Source organism: Trichomycterus rosablanca, chromosome 7 (genome assembly GCF_030014385.1).
Source record: "Trichomycterus rosablanca isolate fTriRos1 chromosome 7, fTriRos1.hap1, whole genome shotgun sequence".
Classification (NCBI taxonomy): domain Eukaryota; kingdom Metazoa; phylum Chordata; class Actinopteri; order Siluriformes; family Trichomycteridae; genus Trichomycterus; species Trichomycterus rosablanca.
In genome coordinates, this window is record NC_085994.1 from 16876207 (window position 1) to 16892080 (window position 15874).

At 39.6% G+C, this 15874-nt stretch overlaps 1 protein-coding gene across 6 annotated transcripts in view; it reads left to right on the forward strand.

Annotated features, from left to right (window-relative positions):
• Window positions 1–15874, forward strand: part of nphp4 (nephronophthisis 4) — a 298208-nt gene that overhangs the window by 50977 nt on the left and 231357 nt on the right. For all 6 annotated transcript variants that reach the window (XR_010013356.1, XM_062999062.1, XM_062999063.1 and 3 more), the window contains exon 6: window positions 8903–9058. Coding sequence is in view for 5 of the 6 variants with exons in the window: in XM_062999062.1 (XP_062855132.1) it covers window positions 8903–9058 (156 nt within the window). In the remaining variant the exon portion in view is untranslated. The remainder of the gene's footprint in view (window positions 1–8902; window positions 9059–15874) is intronic.

Consider the following 15874-nt stretch of genomic DNA (forward strand, 5'->3'; position numbering starts at 1 on the left):
AGGTGAATTGTTCTACAGTGCATCCCGGGGCCATCTCTTCCACAGGTAAAGGAGATGCACACATACTTGAGATTTTATGGGCACTTTGGCTGGCCCGCGACTATGCAGCCTCATACACAGAAGGATTTGATGCACTCTGTACCGTAACACATTCACCTTATCAGTATTAAAATGATCTCCAAGTTAAGCCACAGTAGCTCTTCTTTTGATCTCTACCAGACATCATAGCCTTTATATTATCTGCCATTAATAAATCAACAACCTCTTTGCAGTTTGGTGGCTTGTCAAACCTCAAACCACTGTCAGTGGATACTCACCATGACTACCTGTGAGCGCTTCCTGCTCTTTTGGTGATAATACTTTAACCAGTCACCTGGCCATAAGAATCTGGCCCTTATTAAAATCACTCAGGCCTTTATGGCCGCCTATATTTTCTGCATTCTACAAGCATACTCCGATTAACTACATCAGCATGTGAGTGAGATATGTATTGTAGGGCGACGGCACTCTCTGGCAATATCAAAGCTATGACAAAAAATCTTTACCCAAGCCAAAATGAAACCATAGACATTTAAAGAACAACGTATAAGAACAGCACTTGACAAGGATGATAGACTAACATGAGAATTATCTATAAGCATGGTGTAAGCATGGCGTAAAACAACTGAATAAATAATATAAATATGTATTGTAGGGCACATTGTGGGGTGATTGTAATGTTTTAGCTCATCACTGTACGTGTAAGTGCAAAATCACATGACAATGTGAAATGTAAAGTGAATATACACACTGGATGCATTTTAAAAAAGAAAGTGTTGAGGAGAACAGACCTGATCTCTGAGCTAGATCTGTACAGAGTGTAAGTTTGAGGTTGTGTGTTGGTAGAACAGTTCATTAGTGCCAGCCTAGACTAATAACATTCTCAAGTTAATATTTTACGCCTCAGGTCGTAAATCATCTGTTTGTTAAGGCTCGTGTGTGTAACAGAAAAACACACAGAAATAGAACAAGATTTTTAAAATATTTTTTGAGATTACGGAAGAAATCTAAAACTGAGCAAAGAAAAGAAGTAAAAGAAAGAAAAAACAGACATTTAATTATATATTCACATTTTAATACAGCTTTATCCTGAGCGGGGGTCGCTGTGGGTCTGGCTAACACACCCTGTACAATGGATGCCAATCCTTTGCGAGGCGTTGGCCACCCCCCACAGACAATGTCTACATGCTGACATGATTGGTTATGTCATCAGTTCTTACCACCGCTGGGGATTTGAACACTGTATCCCAGCAGTAGTGGGTTAGCGTAATGTACCACTGTGCATATGGCATTTAGCAGATGCTTTTATCCAAAGCGACTTACAGTTGTGACAGTCTGCAGTGCAAGGAATTGTGGAGTAAGGCTCTTGCTCAGAGGCTAGTCACTATTGTGCCGGAGGACAGGCAGCATAAATCCTGTTTTCTTTTATTGTTTGGGACTATATACCATTTGCCTATTAATAAGGAGAACAGACGTGAAGACCTCTAGACCAGTATAGAATGTGAGTTTAAGGTTGTGTGTTGGTAGAACAGTTCATTTGTGGCAGCCTAGACGAATTCATATTTACACCTCAGGTCATGAATCGTCTGTTTGTTAAGGCTGGGGGGGCTTTTTCCGAAGTTAAAAAAAGGTGACTTATATTCATCCTTTGGTGTTTGTAGAAACATAAAACCCCCAAATCAGAACAAGTTGGGACAGTACGGGAAATGCTAACTTTTATTTCTTTCCAGACATTATGAACCCAAGCTACAGTGGGGCCAAAAAGTATTTAGTCAGCCACTGATTGTGCAAGTTCTCTTACTTAGAAAGATGAGAGAGGTCTGTAATTTTCATCATAGGTACACTTCAACTATGAGAGACAAAATGAGAAAAGAAAATCCAGGAAATCACATTGTAGGATTTTTAAAGAATTTATTTGTAAATTATGGTGGAAAATAAGTATTTGGTCACCCACAAACAAGCAAGATTTCTGGCTCTCACAGACCTGTAACTTCTTTAAGAAGCTCTTCTGTCCTCCACTCGTTTACCTGTATTAATGGCACCTGTTTGACCTCGTTATCTGTATAAAAGACACCTGTCCACAGCCTCAAACGGTCAGACTCCAAACTCAATCATGGCCAAGACCAAAGAGCTGTCGAAGGACACCAGGAAGAAAATTGTAGACCTGCACCAGGCTGGGAAGAGTGAATCTACAATAGGCAAGCAGGTTGGTGTGAATAAATCAACTGTGGGAGCAATTGTAAGAAAATGGAAGACATACAAGACCATTGATAATCTCCCTCGATCTGGGGCCCCACGCAAGATCTCATCCTGTGGGGTCAAAATGATCATGAGAACGGTGAGCAAAAATCCCAGAACTACATGGAGGGACCTGATGAATGACCTGCAGAGAGCTGGGACCAAAGTAACAAAGGCTACCTTCAGTAACACACTACGCCGAGAGGGACTCAAATCCTGCAGTGCCAGGTGTGTCCCCCTGCTTAAGCCAGTACATGTCCAGGCCTGTCTGAAGTTTGCCAGAGAGCATATGGATGATCCAGAAGAGGATTGGGAGAATATCATGTGGTCAGATGAAACCAAAATGGAACAATGCTGAGTTGCATCCCAAGAACACCATACCTACTGTGAAGCATGGGGGTGGAAACATCATGCTTTGGGGCTGTTTTTCTGCAAAGGGGACAGGACGACTGATCCGTGTTAAGGGAAGAATAAACGGGGCCATGTATCGTGAGATTTTAAGCCAAAACCTCCTTCCATCAGTGAGAGCATTGAAGATGGAACGTGGCTGGGTCTTCCAGCATGACAATGATCCCAAACACACCGCTCGGGCAACGAAGGAGTGGCTCCGTAAAAAGCATTTTAAGGTCCTGGAGTGGCCTAGCCAGTCTCCAGACCTCAACCCCATAGAAAATTTGTGGCGGGAGTTGAAAGTCCGTGTTGCCCAGCAACAGCCCCAAAACATCACTGCTCTAGAGGAGATCTGCATGGAGGAATGGGCCAAAATACCAGCTACAGTGTGTGCAAACCTGGTGAAGACTTACAGGAAACATTTGACCTCTGTCATTGCCAACAAAGGTTATGTTACAAAGTATTGAGTTGAACTTTTGTTATTGACCAAATACTTATTTTCCACCATAATTTGGATTTCCTGGATTTTTTTTTCTCATTTTGTCTCTCATAGTTGAAGTGTACCTATGATGAAAATTACAGACCTCTCTCATCTTTCTAAGTAGGAGAACTTGCACAATCAGTGGCTGACTAAATACTTTTTGACCTCACTGTATTTCATGCTTTGTCTGGGTTGTAGTATTGCAACTAACTTTTTAATTTAATATATTTACATTTACATTTTCAGCATTTAGCAGGTGCTTTTAGCCAAAGCGACTTACAGTACTGTGACAGTATACAGTCTAATCAGTTGAGGGTTAAGGGCCTTGGCCAAGGGCCCAACAGTGGCAACCTGGCAGTGGTGGGGTTTGAACCAGCGACCTTATGATTATTTGTTCACTACCTTAACCGCTAGGCTACAACTTCCCTATTCTTTTGTGGGTGGCACGGTGGCTTGGTGGGTAGCACAGTCCCCTCACAGCAAGAAGGTCCTCGGTTCAATTCCCAGGTGGATCAATTCGGGTCCTTTCTGTGCGGAGTTCTGTGCATGTTCTCCCCGTGTCTGTGTGGGTTTCCTCTGGGAGCTCCAGTTTCCTCCCACAGTCCAAAGACGAGCAAGTGAGGTGAATTGGAGATACTAAATTGTCCATGACTGTGTTTGACATTAAAAACTTGAACTGATGAATCTTGTATAACCAGGAATTACCTGCTTTGTCATGAACATAACCAAAGTGTGTAAAACATGATGTTAAAATCCTAATAAATAAACTTTCCTTATATGTGAAATAGAAAAAAAAATAAAAATAATAATAATGCAATAAATATAAACAGAATTGCAGAATTGCAATTTGATATTGTTAAATTAAAGATTCAGCTGTGCTACCAACCAGCCGGGCACCCACATGGCCACACAAAAGGGGAGGGACAGTAGTTTTGCAGGGATTCCTCATTGCTGCTGCAGTTTTTGTCTCTGCTGGCCAATTCATTTGCATTTAACAGACAATTTAATTTAAAGCGAGTTAAGATTCTGACTAAATTTGAGCATTTATAGTTAGCAGCCTTGCACAGGGGCCCACCAGTGGCAGCTTGGCAGCTGTGGTGCTTGGACCTGCTAACCGTTAAGCTACCACTGCACTATTCTATACAAAAACGACATGGTTCTAACCATCCGCTGTGCATAAACTGAGGTCCATAGAGACATAGTTTATAGTTTGATATGGAGGAATCGTAGTGGCCTTCACAGAGCCCTGACCCCAACTACACTAAAGACTTTTTGTTTGGTACATCATTTATGAGCCAGGCTTTCTCATCCAACATAAATGTCTGACCTTCTATATGTTCTGTTGACTGAATTGGCACACATTTTTTCTGGGCTCTCCCACATACACACTGATCAGCCATAACATTAAAACCACCTCCTTGTTTCTACACTCACTGTCCATTTAATCAGCTCCACTTACCATATAGAAGCACTGTAGTTCGACAATTACTGACTGTAGTCCATCTGTTTCTCTGCATGCTTTGTTAGCTCCCTTTCATGCTTTTCTTCAATGGTCAGGACCCCCACAGGACCACTACAGAGTAGGCATTATTTAGGTGGTGGATGATTCTCAGCACTGCAGTGACACTGACATGGATGGTGGTGGTGTGTTAGTGTGTGTTGTGCTGGTATGAGTGGATAAGACACAGCAGTGCTGCTGGAGTTTTTAAATATCGTGTCCACTCACTGTCCATTCTATTAGACACTCCTACCTAGTTGGTCCACCTTGTAGATGTAAAGTCAGAGACGATCGCTCATCTATTGCTGCTGTTTGAGTTGGTCATCTTCTAGACCTTCATCAGTGGTCACAGGACGCTGCCCACGGGGCGCTGTTGGCTGTATGTTTTTGGTTGGTGGACTATTAGTCTTAGTCCAGCAGTGACAGTGATGTGTTTAAAAACTCCATCAGCGCTGCTGTGTCTTATCCACTCATACCAGCACAACACACACTAACACACCACCACCATGTCATTGTCACTGCAGTGCTGAGAATGATCAACCACCTAAATAATACCTGCTCTTTAGTGGTCCTGTGTGGGTCCTGACCATTGAAGAACAGCATGAAAGGGAGCTAACAAAGCATGCAGAGAAACAGATGGACTACAGTCAGTAATTGTCGAACTACAGTGCTTCTATATGGTAAGTGGAGCTGATAAAATGGGCAGTGAGTGTAGAAACAAGGGGGTGGTTTTAATGTTATGGCTGATTGGTGTACCTTTGGCTATATAGCACAAGCATATTTTTTCATAACACCCTTTACTCCTAGTGTATGTTTACTAATGTGTTTTTAACAGCGGGCTAGGTATCATCAGCTTTACATTTGCAGCATAAATGTTGCAGGACTGGAGCAGTGGAGTTAATTAATTAGGGAATTTCTAAATGCTGGGTGTAATCAGGCCTAATTCACTGGAGATCAGCAGTGAAGTTCTCACTCAGAGTTTTCTCCCAGATGGAGAGACGTAATTAGTCAAGGCACTTATTGAGGCATCGGAGCGAGCCGGGACGAGCTAACTGAATCTACACTCAGCCGAACACTTCAGCCATTAGTTCTGTGAAAGAAAGCGAGAATGTGTCGGACTCATTGTGCATGATTTGTTGACGAACGTCGGACATTAGTCTTCTGCGTCTTGCCACAATTAAGATGTCAATGATGTTTACTTTCACGAGCTTGGCTAATTTAGCCGTGCACTTAGGCTCACGGTGCCAAACCGACTGAAGGAGTTGGGCTTCACAGATGTTCTGTGGAATTGAAGCAGAAGCTGTTAGCCTCTGTGATGGCATGCGGCTGCCAAATGCAGACAGGTCGTGAGTTCATTCATTTGTTTCATTCATTGGTGTTAAGTGGCACTCGGAGTTGTAAACACTTTGCGTGAAGGTGTGATCTTTGCTTATAACTGGACATGCAGCATTTCTGACTGTGTGATGTAGACTGAAGTAATAGAGAAATGGCCTTTCAAAAATGAATTTTTTGTGAAAAATTTATTTATTTTTTGCTATTTACTAACAGCAAGATGTCTGAGATCCGGGTTTGAATCTCTGTCTAGATACGTGGCTGGCTAATAGCATGACTGCAATGATTGGCTATGTCTTGATTTTTGCTTTGCACCCACTGTTTCAGAGTAAAACCAGACCATTTAGCTGCGACCATTAGCAGGACAAAAAGGTGGAATGAAAAATAAATGAAAGGTACCTTTAGGGTCATTGGCCAAACAAGCTGCATGATTAAACTATGGGTTGGTACAAGCGTTATAGGCCCTCGGGTGACAGCGGTCTATTATGCTAGCTCACCACAGCTGAGATCTGCTGGTGGCATGCTGCCACCCTTACCAGGATAAATAGATTGGGGGAAAAAACGTAAACACAAAGCCATTATTATTATTATTTTACACTTAAATGTTTTGGGGAATGTTATTTATATAAATTATTTCCACTTGCTGGGAAGGGAAAAAATACACAAGATTATTATTATTATTTTACACTTAAATGTTTTGGGGAATGTTATTTATATAAATTATTTCCACTTGCTGGGAATGGCAAAAATACACAAGATTATTATTATTATTATTATTATTATTATTATTATTATTATAAGAAAGATAAATACAAAAGATTATTGTTATTATTATAAGGGAAAAATACACAAAAGATTATTGTTATTATTATTAATAAAAAGGAAGGAAAAGAACAAACACAGAATGCTATTATTATTATTGTTATTATTATATTATTTTTATTAACAAAAGAAAGGAAAAGAACATACACAAAAGCCTATTATTATTATTACTGTTATTGTTATTATTATTATCATTATAACAAAGAAAAATACACAAAATGCTGTTATTATTGTTATTATTATTATTATTACTGTTATTGTTATTATTATCATTATAACAAAGAAAAATACACAAAATGCTGTTATTATTGTTGTTATTATTATTATTATTACTGTTATTGTTATTATTATCATTATAACAAAGAAAAATACACAAAAGCCTATTATTGTTATTATTATTATTACATGAAAAAATATTATTATTATTTTACGCTTGAATTCTTTGTTACATACATACATTTTATTTATCGATTATTTCCAGTTGTTACTTGAGTCTCCTTAATCCCACAACTGCTACCAACCCTAGATTTAAGGGCTAGCACATGGAAATTCAGTCAAAATAGCAATTTTGAGGACAGGAACTGATTTTGAATGAGGCATGCAGTTTCTGGCTTGGAAGTGACATTCCAATTCATCCCAAGGTTGTTCAGTGGGGTTGAGGTCAAGGCTATGTATTAGCCAACAGAGTTTCTGCACACAAAACGTGTCAGACCATGTTTATATAAATTTCTGCCATAAAGTTAGAAGCATTTATTTTTTTTTTAAACAGAGTTATGAAGTTAAAACGTTTAACAGATAAACAGGTGAGTAGGGTAACAGGTTATTCTTTTACAAATCAAAAACGATCAAAAGTCAAAAGTTAATTGGGTGTCCACATACTTTTGGTTAAAAAGTTTATATAAGGACAGAGAAGTCACCAGCTGTAGTTAATCACAATGGGTGTAACATAACTCTTCAAACCACAAACGTTCATATTTTATATTGCTTATGTATATTTCAATTCAGAGATCATATTTTCAGAAAGCCTACAAATGAAAAAGGATCCAATTATTTATGAACATTTGCAGAAACCATTTAAATCTTTAGGCTGGCATGAAATGAATGTCTTTAATTGTAAGTAATGCTTTCTTTCAGTAAATCTTACAGCAGATGATCACTTACCAGGATCTGACCATTAAAATATAAGTAAAATGTGCATGCGGTTATGGTAATTAAACTGTCTACATTTATTATGATTTTGGGAAAAGAATTTGCCTCCGTCTTGTCACAGTGTGTGGCAAAACATTCAGTTCTCTTCTCCTGCATTTTCTAATGTTTAATAAATGAAAACTTGATAAATGAATGAGAGAACGTATGCTGTATGGAAACCTACCCACCAGTCCTTTATCTCAATATGTGCACAAACAGCAGCTCTGATTTACAGCATATGCAAATAATCTACAGTAAACACTTCCCATTTGACCCACCATATGCTTTTCATTTTGTTCTGATTTATGAGTGTGTAGTGGTACTGAGGTGTGTGTGTGTGTGTGTTATGATTATTTCATAAGAACTTTTTGGGCATACTGTTTGTAGCCTCATCCAAGTTCTTGTCATTTCATTTTCATTAACCACCTCATCTTGGTCAGGATTGAAGCAAGTCTGGTTCTACCAGGTGCAAGGCAAGAACACCCCGGACAGAGTGCCAGTCCTTTGCAGGGCCTCTGTATTGCCCCTGTCAGAAGCCTATCACAGTCTACACAGACATGATTGGCTACGGTGGGCTGGCATAGTAGACCGCTGTGCCAACTGACCTTGTACACTTTGACACACTATATTACATTTATTAATCAAAAGGGACCCCACTGGGTTTCCCCCTAAGGGGATCCTACTTAGCACTGCAATAACATGGTAATTAATGATATGGAAGTGTGTTGTTCTGGTATGAGTGGAATGAGACACAGACCCTGTTAGCACTTTTTTTTGTTTTAAGTGCACACTGGATTTAATCATCTAGTATTTTATCAGTGGATGATTTCTAATCAAGCAGTGGTAGATTAATATTTTGAGGTGAACATCATTCTTTGAGAGTTTTGAATTGTTCCTCTGTTGTGTGCTTGCAGTTAACTCGGCACTGTCAGTGATAGAAGGAACTCAGCTACTGTATTCACTCCAGCCCTACCCTGTCCTCAGTACCATCATGCACCTGCTCCCACCCAACATCCTGGTCTCTGGCCATGATCTCATTCCTGGAGTTTTACCAACCACAGACAACACAGGTAAGTTCACCCATGATGCATTTTTGCTTAATGTGACCAAATCCATGATAGTTGATGATTTTCAATATGAGTTTTATGTGGCTCCTGATGTGGCTTGAAGGATTATATAACTATATATTAGCATATATCAACTTTTTAAATTACAATCTGCAATAGGACGTTCTCTGTAGCTAAGATGACAGTAAGCTAAGCTCCTAATACTTCAGTTGAGAAAACATTCTGAATTTTCCTTTAGGGATAAACACATGCGTTTTTTGTGAATGCTCTTTTGACTGGTAGCAGGGCTTGGAATTAATCTTTGTACAGTCTGCTCTCAGGGTTTTGATCCTTGATACTGGTTTATGAGTGTGGGATCTTATTATTCTCTGGTCTTATAGGTCTACATCATTTCATAACAACATTCCACTATTGTAGAAGAATGGTCAGGCTACATGGTCACAACAAGGTAGTTTGTGTTTTTTGTGTTGTACAAGTGTAGCAGGCGCAGCAGTGTTTTTGGGATTTTATAGACACCTTAATGTTATTGCTGGGATAAAAAAAGTGCTCTATCTAAAAATATGAAGCCAAAAGCATCCTGTGATCAGAAACCTTCCACTGATAAAAGACTATAAGAAGATTAAACACACATTGTGCATGAAAAAAAGTCTCTAACTGTATACAGGGTCTGTGTTTCTAATAAAGAGGCATGGAAACAGTATTAAAAAATCCCCACAACACAGTGCTGAAAATGCTTTGCCACCCAAATATCATCTGGTTACTGGGGTCCTATGACGTCCTAGCCGTACTGTTGTCACAAACTAATATACAAAGCAGTACTGTGGGTACTTAATATTATGTTAAATACATAACACCCTACCACTGTTAGAACTGTTATATACTGTTTAGTATACTATTGTGTTGTATACTATTACATACAAAACAGTTCTGTTGTTACATACTTATACAGTGTGTGTATATGTATATACATATGTATGTATGTGTGTGTGTATATATAAACCAAAAGGTGCAGGCAATGGCAAAAACTGTAAACGGAAGACATCAAGGGTCATACACGGTAACGGCTAGATTTAGAAATAAGGCATGCAAACACAGACGGCAATACATTGCAACGAGACAGACAGACAGAAGTGTTTAAATAAGATTCATGGAATTGAACACAGCTGAACTGAATCAAAACGACAGTGAGCGTGAGGACCGATCAGGATCGGCTGACCGGGGACACGTGATAGTCGCGTGAGAGTCCGTGGGAGCATGGGAATTGTAGTCCATATTGTTAGAAGCAGAACGTGCCACCTCCATCCACCCCCAGTCACAAGAGGACAAAATCAAAGCTGACTGCTTTGTCGAGTGCTTACTTGATGTCCCCTAGCATAGACACTGATACAGACTCACTTGATTGGTGGAAACAGTAGATAGGCTTGTGTTCCTTTTAAGAAACCTTTTTGTGGTTTTGCACTTTTTTTTTATGTAAGGAGGTTTTGCTTGCACACTTTATAAAGTGAGTTGTTTGTGAGCTATTCTTAAAAAGAATATAGCTAATTAAGTTTCTGTTTTGTTTTAATTATTGTTAATTATTATTATATCGTTATTGTTATAAAGTTTGAGTCCTTTGAAAGGATAATTATAGGTGGTGCTGTTACAATTTTTGCACTTCTGTAGTCTTTTAAATTAAAATGCAAAAAAAAGAAATTTTAGTGTTTTTCAATTGCATTAAACAAGAACAAAAAAAAATATCGGAATCGAGAATCGGTAATAAATTTGAAAATAATTGAGATTTATTTTTTTCTCAATATCGCCCAGCTCTACTCTACACCAGATGTTTCAGGACTTATGTCTGTCAGAGTTCATTCGTTTGTCCACAGAGCTTTTTTGAAAGGGCGAGGGAGTCCTCCGGGTGGCCTCTTGGCAATTGAATTCACTCTTTGTTTCTTTATTCTCTCAGCCTCTTTATTTCACAGCCCTCATCTCATTATTGTAGCTCATTATTTCAGCATATTGACTCATTCCACATGGGAAACACTTACTGTACCTGAGAGTGCTGTTCTGCTCGGACACTAATAATAAAGTACTGTACACACAAAAGAAACATCTGCAAACCCTCATTAACCCATCATTACCACTTTTGTCTGGGGATTTGACCTCTGGGGAACGTCATTGAACATTTTTTTGCTTTAAACTGCACAGCTTTGTTCAGTTTTTTTTCTAAATCTCACCCCGATGCCAAGAGTTCATACACAACACGCACACAAAATGTCAAAAATTATTCAAAGAGAATGTTTTGGATCAGACCTTCCATTTAATTAGATTGGAGCTTGTTTGATGTACCGTTCTACTCCCCCCCCCCCCCCCCCCCCAGGCGTAACAGCACAGCGTTTAGCTCCAGTGCACACTTTTATTACATACCATATAAAGCAATTCGTTTTACTGCATTTTTTAGACTTGAGACGCAGCTTTACACGTACCTAACATACAGTATATTCTGCTGATTTCTGCTCAGGCAGACATCCCAAACAGCATCATGTAAAACTATTTTATTATAAGTGCACAAATTAGACATACTGTTCAGTATAGTTGTGTGTGATTTGCAACATAGGCCCTGCAAATGCTAAGCTTGTCTTTTAGGAGGCATAGAGTGGTTTATACAATTCAAATAGACTTTTTCCTACCTAATGAATCTTTGTTGTGACCCACCTTAAAGCAAAAATGACAGATTCAACCGTCTTTAATCTTGTCAAAGCAAAGTTCTGGCCCAGCAAGACTAACTACAACACTGATATACAGTGTATCACAAAAGTGAGTACACCCCTCACATTTCTGCAGATATTTAAGTATATCTTTTCATGGGACAACACTGACAAAATGACACTTTGACACAATGAAAAGTAGTCTGTGTGCAGCTTATATAACAGTGTAAATTTATTCTTCCCTCAAAATAACTCAATATACAGCCATTAATGTCTAAACCACCGGCAACAAAAGTGAGTACACCCCTTAGTGAAAGTTCCTGAAGTGTCAATATTTTGTGTGGCCACCATTATTTCCCAGAACTGCCTTAACTCTCCTGGGCATGGAGTTTACCAGAGCTTCTCAGGTTGCCACTGGAATGCTTTTCCACTCCTCCATGACGACATCACGGAGCTGGCGGATATTCGAGACTTTGCGCTCCTCCACCTTCCGCTTGAGGATGCCCCAAAGATGTTCTATTGGGTTTAGGTCTGCAGACATGCTTGGCCAGTCCATCACCTTTACCCTCAGCCTCTTCAATAAAGCAGTGGTCGTCTTAGAGGTGTGTTTGGGGTCATTATCATGCTGGAACACTGCCCTGCGACCCAGTTTCCGGAGGGAGGGGATCATGCTCTGCTTCAGTATTTCACAGTACATATTGGAGTTCATGTGTCCCTCAATGAAATGTAACTCCCCAACACCTGCTGCACTCATGCAGCCCCAGACCATGGCATTCCCACCACCATGCTTGACTGTAGGCATGACACACTTATCTTTGTACTCCTCACCTGATTGCCGCCACACATGCTTGAGACCATCTGAACCAAACAAATTAATCTTGGTCTCATCAGACCATAGGACATGGTTCCAGTAATCCATGTCCTTTGTTGACATGTCTTCAGCAAACTGTTTGCGGGCTTTCTTGTGTAGAGACTTCAGAAGAGGCTTCCTTCTGGGGTGACAGCCATGCAGACCAATTTGATGTAGTGTGCGGCGTATGGTCTGAGCACTGACAGGCTGACCCCCCACCTTTTCAATCTCTGCAGCAATGCTGACAGCACTCCTGCGCCTATCTTTCAAAGACAGCAGTTGGATGTGACGCTGAGCACGTGCACTCAGCTTCTTCGGACGACCAACGCGAGGTCTGTTCTGAGTAAACCCTGCTCTTTTAAAACGCTGGATGATCTTGGCCACTGTGCTGCAGCTCAGTTTCAGGGTGTTGGCAATCTTCTTGTAGCCTTGGCCATCTTCATGTAGCGCAACAATTCGTCTTTTAAGATCCTCAGAGAGTTCTTTGCCATGAGGTGCCGTGTTGGAACTTTCAGTGACCAGTATGAGAGAGTGTGAGAGCTGTCCTACTAAATTGAACACACCTGCTCCCTATGCACACCTGAGACCTAGTAACACTAACAAATCACATGACATTTTGGAGGGAAAATGACAAGCAGTGCTCAATTTGGACATTTAGGGGTGTAGTCTCTTAGGGGTGTACTCACTTTTGTTGCCGGTGGTTTAGACATTAATGGCTGTATATTGAGTTATTTTGAGGGAAGAATAAATTTACACTGTTATATAAGCTGCACACAGACTACTTTTCATTGTGTCAAAGTGTCATTTTGTCAGTGTTGTCCCATGAAAAGATATACTTAAATATCTGCAGAAATGTGAGGGGTGTACTCACTTTTGTGATACACTGTAAGTACAGACAAAACAGTACTATTGTGTTATGTACTGTTATATATAAAAAAATTGTTACACAATGTTATATACAGAACAATGCTATTTTATACTGTTAATACAAAACACTACTATTGTGTTACATACAGTTATATTAAAACAGCACTACTGTTACATACTGCTATATAAAAAAAAAAACACCACTGTGTTATACTTTTATATACAAAGCAGTATTATTGTTACATACTGTTGTATGCAAAAGAGTTCTACTGACATGTACTGTTATATACAAAACAGTACTATTGTTATATACTGTTTTATACAAGACAGTACTATTGTATTGAATATTATATATAACCAGTGCTATTGTTTTTATATACTATTAAATACAAAGCAGTGCTATTGTGTTACATTTTTAGATACAAAACTGTACTATTGTTACATACTGTTATATACAAAACACTTTTATTGTGTTACATGCTGTTATATACAAAACAACACTTGTGTTATATATTGTTATATACAAAACACCTTTATTGTGTTATATGCAAAACAGTACTGCCTTATTGTCTTACAGGGGTTGGACAAAATAACTGAAACACCTGGTTTTAGACCACAATAATTTATTAGTATGGTGTAGGGCCTCCTTTTGCGGCCAATACAGCGTCAATTCGTCTTGGAAATGACATATACAAGTCCTGCACAGTGGTCAGAGGGATTTTAAGCCATTCTTCTTGCAGGATAGTGGCCAGGTCACTACGTGATGCTGGTGGAGGAAAACGTTTCCTGACTCGCTTCTCCAAAACACCCCAAAGTGGCTCAATAATATTTAGATCTGGTGACTGTGCAGGCCATGGGAGATGTTCAACTTCACTTTCATGTTCATCAAACCAATCTTTCACCAGTCTTGCTGTGTGTATTGGTGCATTGTCATCCTGATACACGGCACCGCCATTGGATGCACATGGTCCTCCAGAATGGTTCGGTAGTCCTTGGCAGTGACGCGCCCATCTAGCACAAGTATTGGGCCAAGGGAATGCCATGATATGGCAGCCCAAACCATCACTGATCCACCCCCATGCTTCACTCTGGGCATGCAACAGTCTGGGTGGTACGCTTCTTTGGGGCTTCTCCACACCGTAACTCTCCCGGATGTGGGGAAAACAGTAAAGGTGGACTCATCAGAGAACAATACATGTTTCACATTGTCCACAGCCCAAGATTTGCGCTCCTTGCACCATTGAAACCGACGTTTGGCATCGGCACGAGTGACCAAAGGTCTGGCTATAGCAGCCCGGCCGTGTATATTGACCCTGTGGAGCTCCCGACGGACAGTTCTGGTGGAAACAGAAGAGTTGAGGTGCACATTTAATTCTGCCGTGATTTGGGCAGCCGTGGTTTTATGTTTTTTGGATACAATCCGGGTTAGCACCCGAACATCCCTTTCAGACAGCTTCCTCTTGCGTCCACAGTTAATCCTGTCGGATGTGGTTTGTCCTTCTTGGTGGTATGCTGACATTACCCTGGATACCGTGGCTCTTGATACATCACAAAGACTTGCTGTCTTGGTCACAGATGCGCCAGCAAGACGTGCACCAACAATTTGTCCTCTTTTGAACTCTGGTATGTCACCCATAATGTTGTGTGCATTGCAATATTTTGAGCAAAACTGTGCTCTTACCCTGCTAATTGAACCTTCACACTCTGCTCTTACTGGTGCAATGTGCAATTAATGAATATTGGCCACCAGACTGGTCCAAATTAGCCATAAATCCTCCCACACTAAAATGACAGGTGTTTCAGTTATTTTGTCCAACCCCTGTATATTGTTATATAAAAACAGTATTATTGTGTTATACTGTTAGTACTAAACACTTTTATTGAGTTACATACTGTTAAATACAAAACAGTACTATTGTGTTATAAACTGTTATACAGAACATTACTATTGTGATATACTGTATATGTTATATAAAAAGTTATTGTATTATATACAGTTAATACAAAACACTTTTATCGTGTTACATACTGTTATATACACAACAACACTTGTGTTATATACTGTTATACAAAACATCACTATTGTGTTATATATTGTTATATACAAAACAGCACTATTGTGTTATATACTATTAAATACAAAGCAGTACTGTTGTTGCATACCAGGCAGTGTACACAAGGTGCCGTATTGGACACACCAGACTAATAATAATGTTTCTGATAAAAGGTAAAGCTGCCAACAACAAAACAAAAGCAGACATTCAATAAATACAACAGAATAGCGACTCCACACTTTTTTGTTGACCTATAAAAGACATATCATAACCTTTCCAGCCATAAACAAGGCCCAAGGGCATTCATGGTGCTGAAAACTGAATACTAAACTACTGTTGTTTTATACAGAACAGTACTATT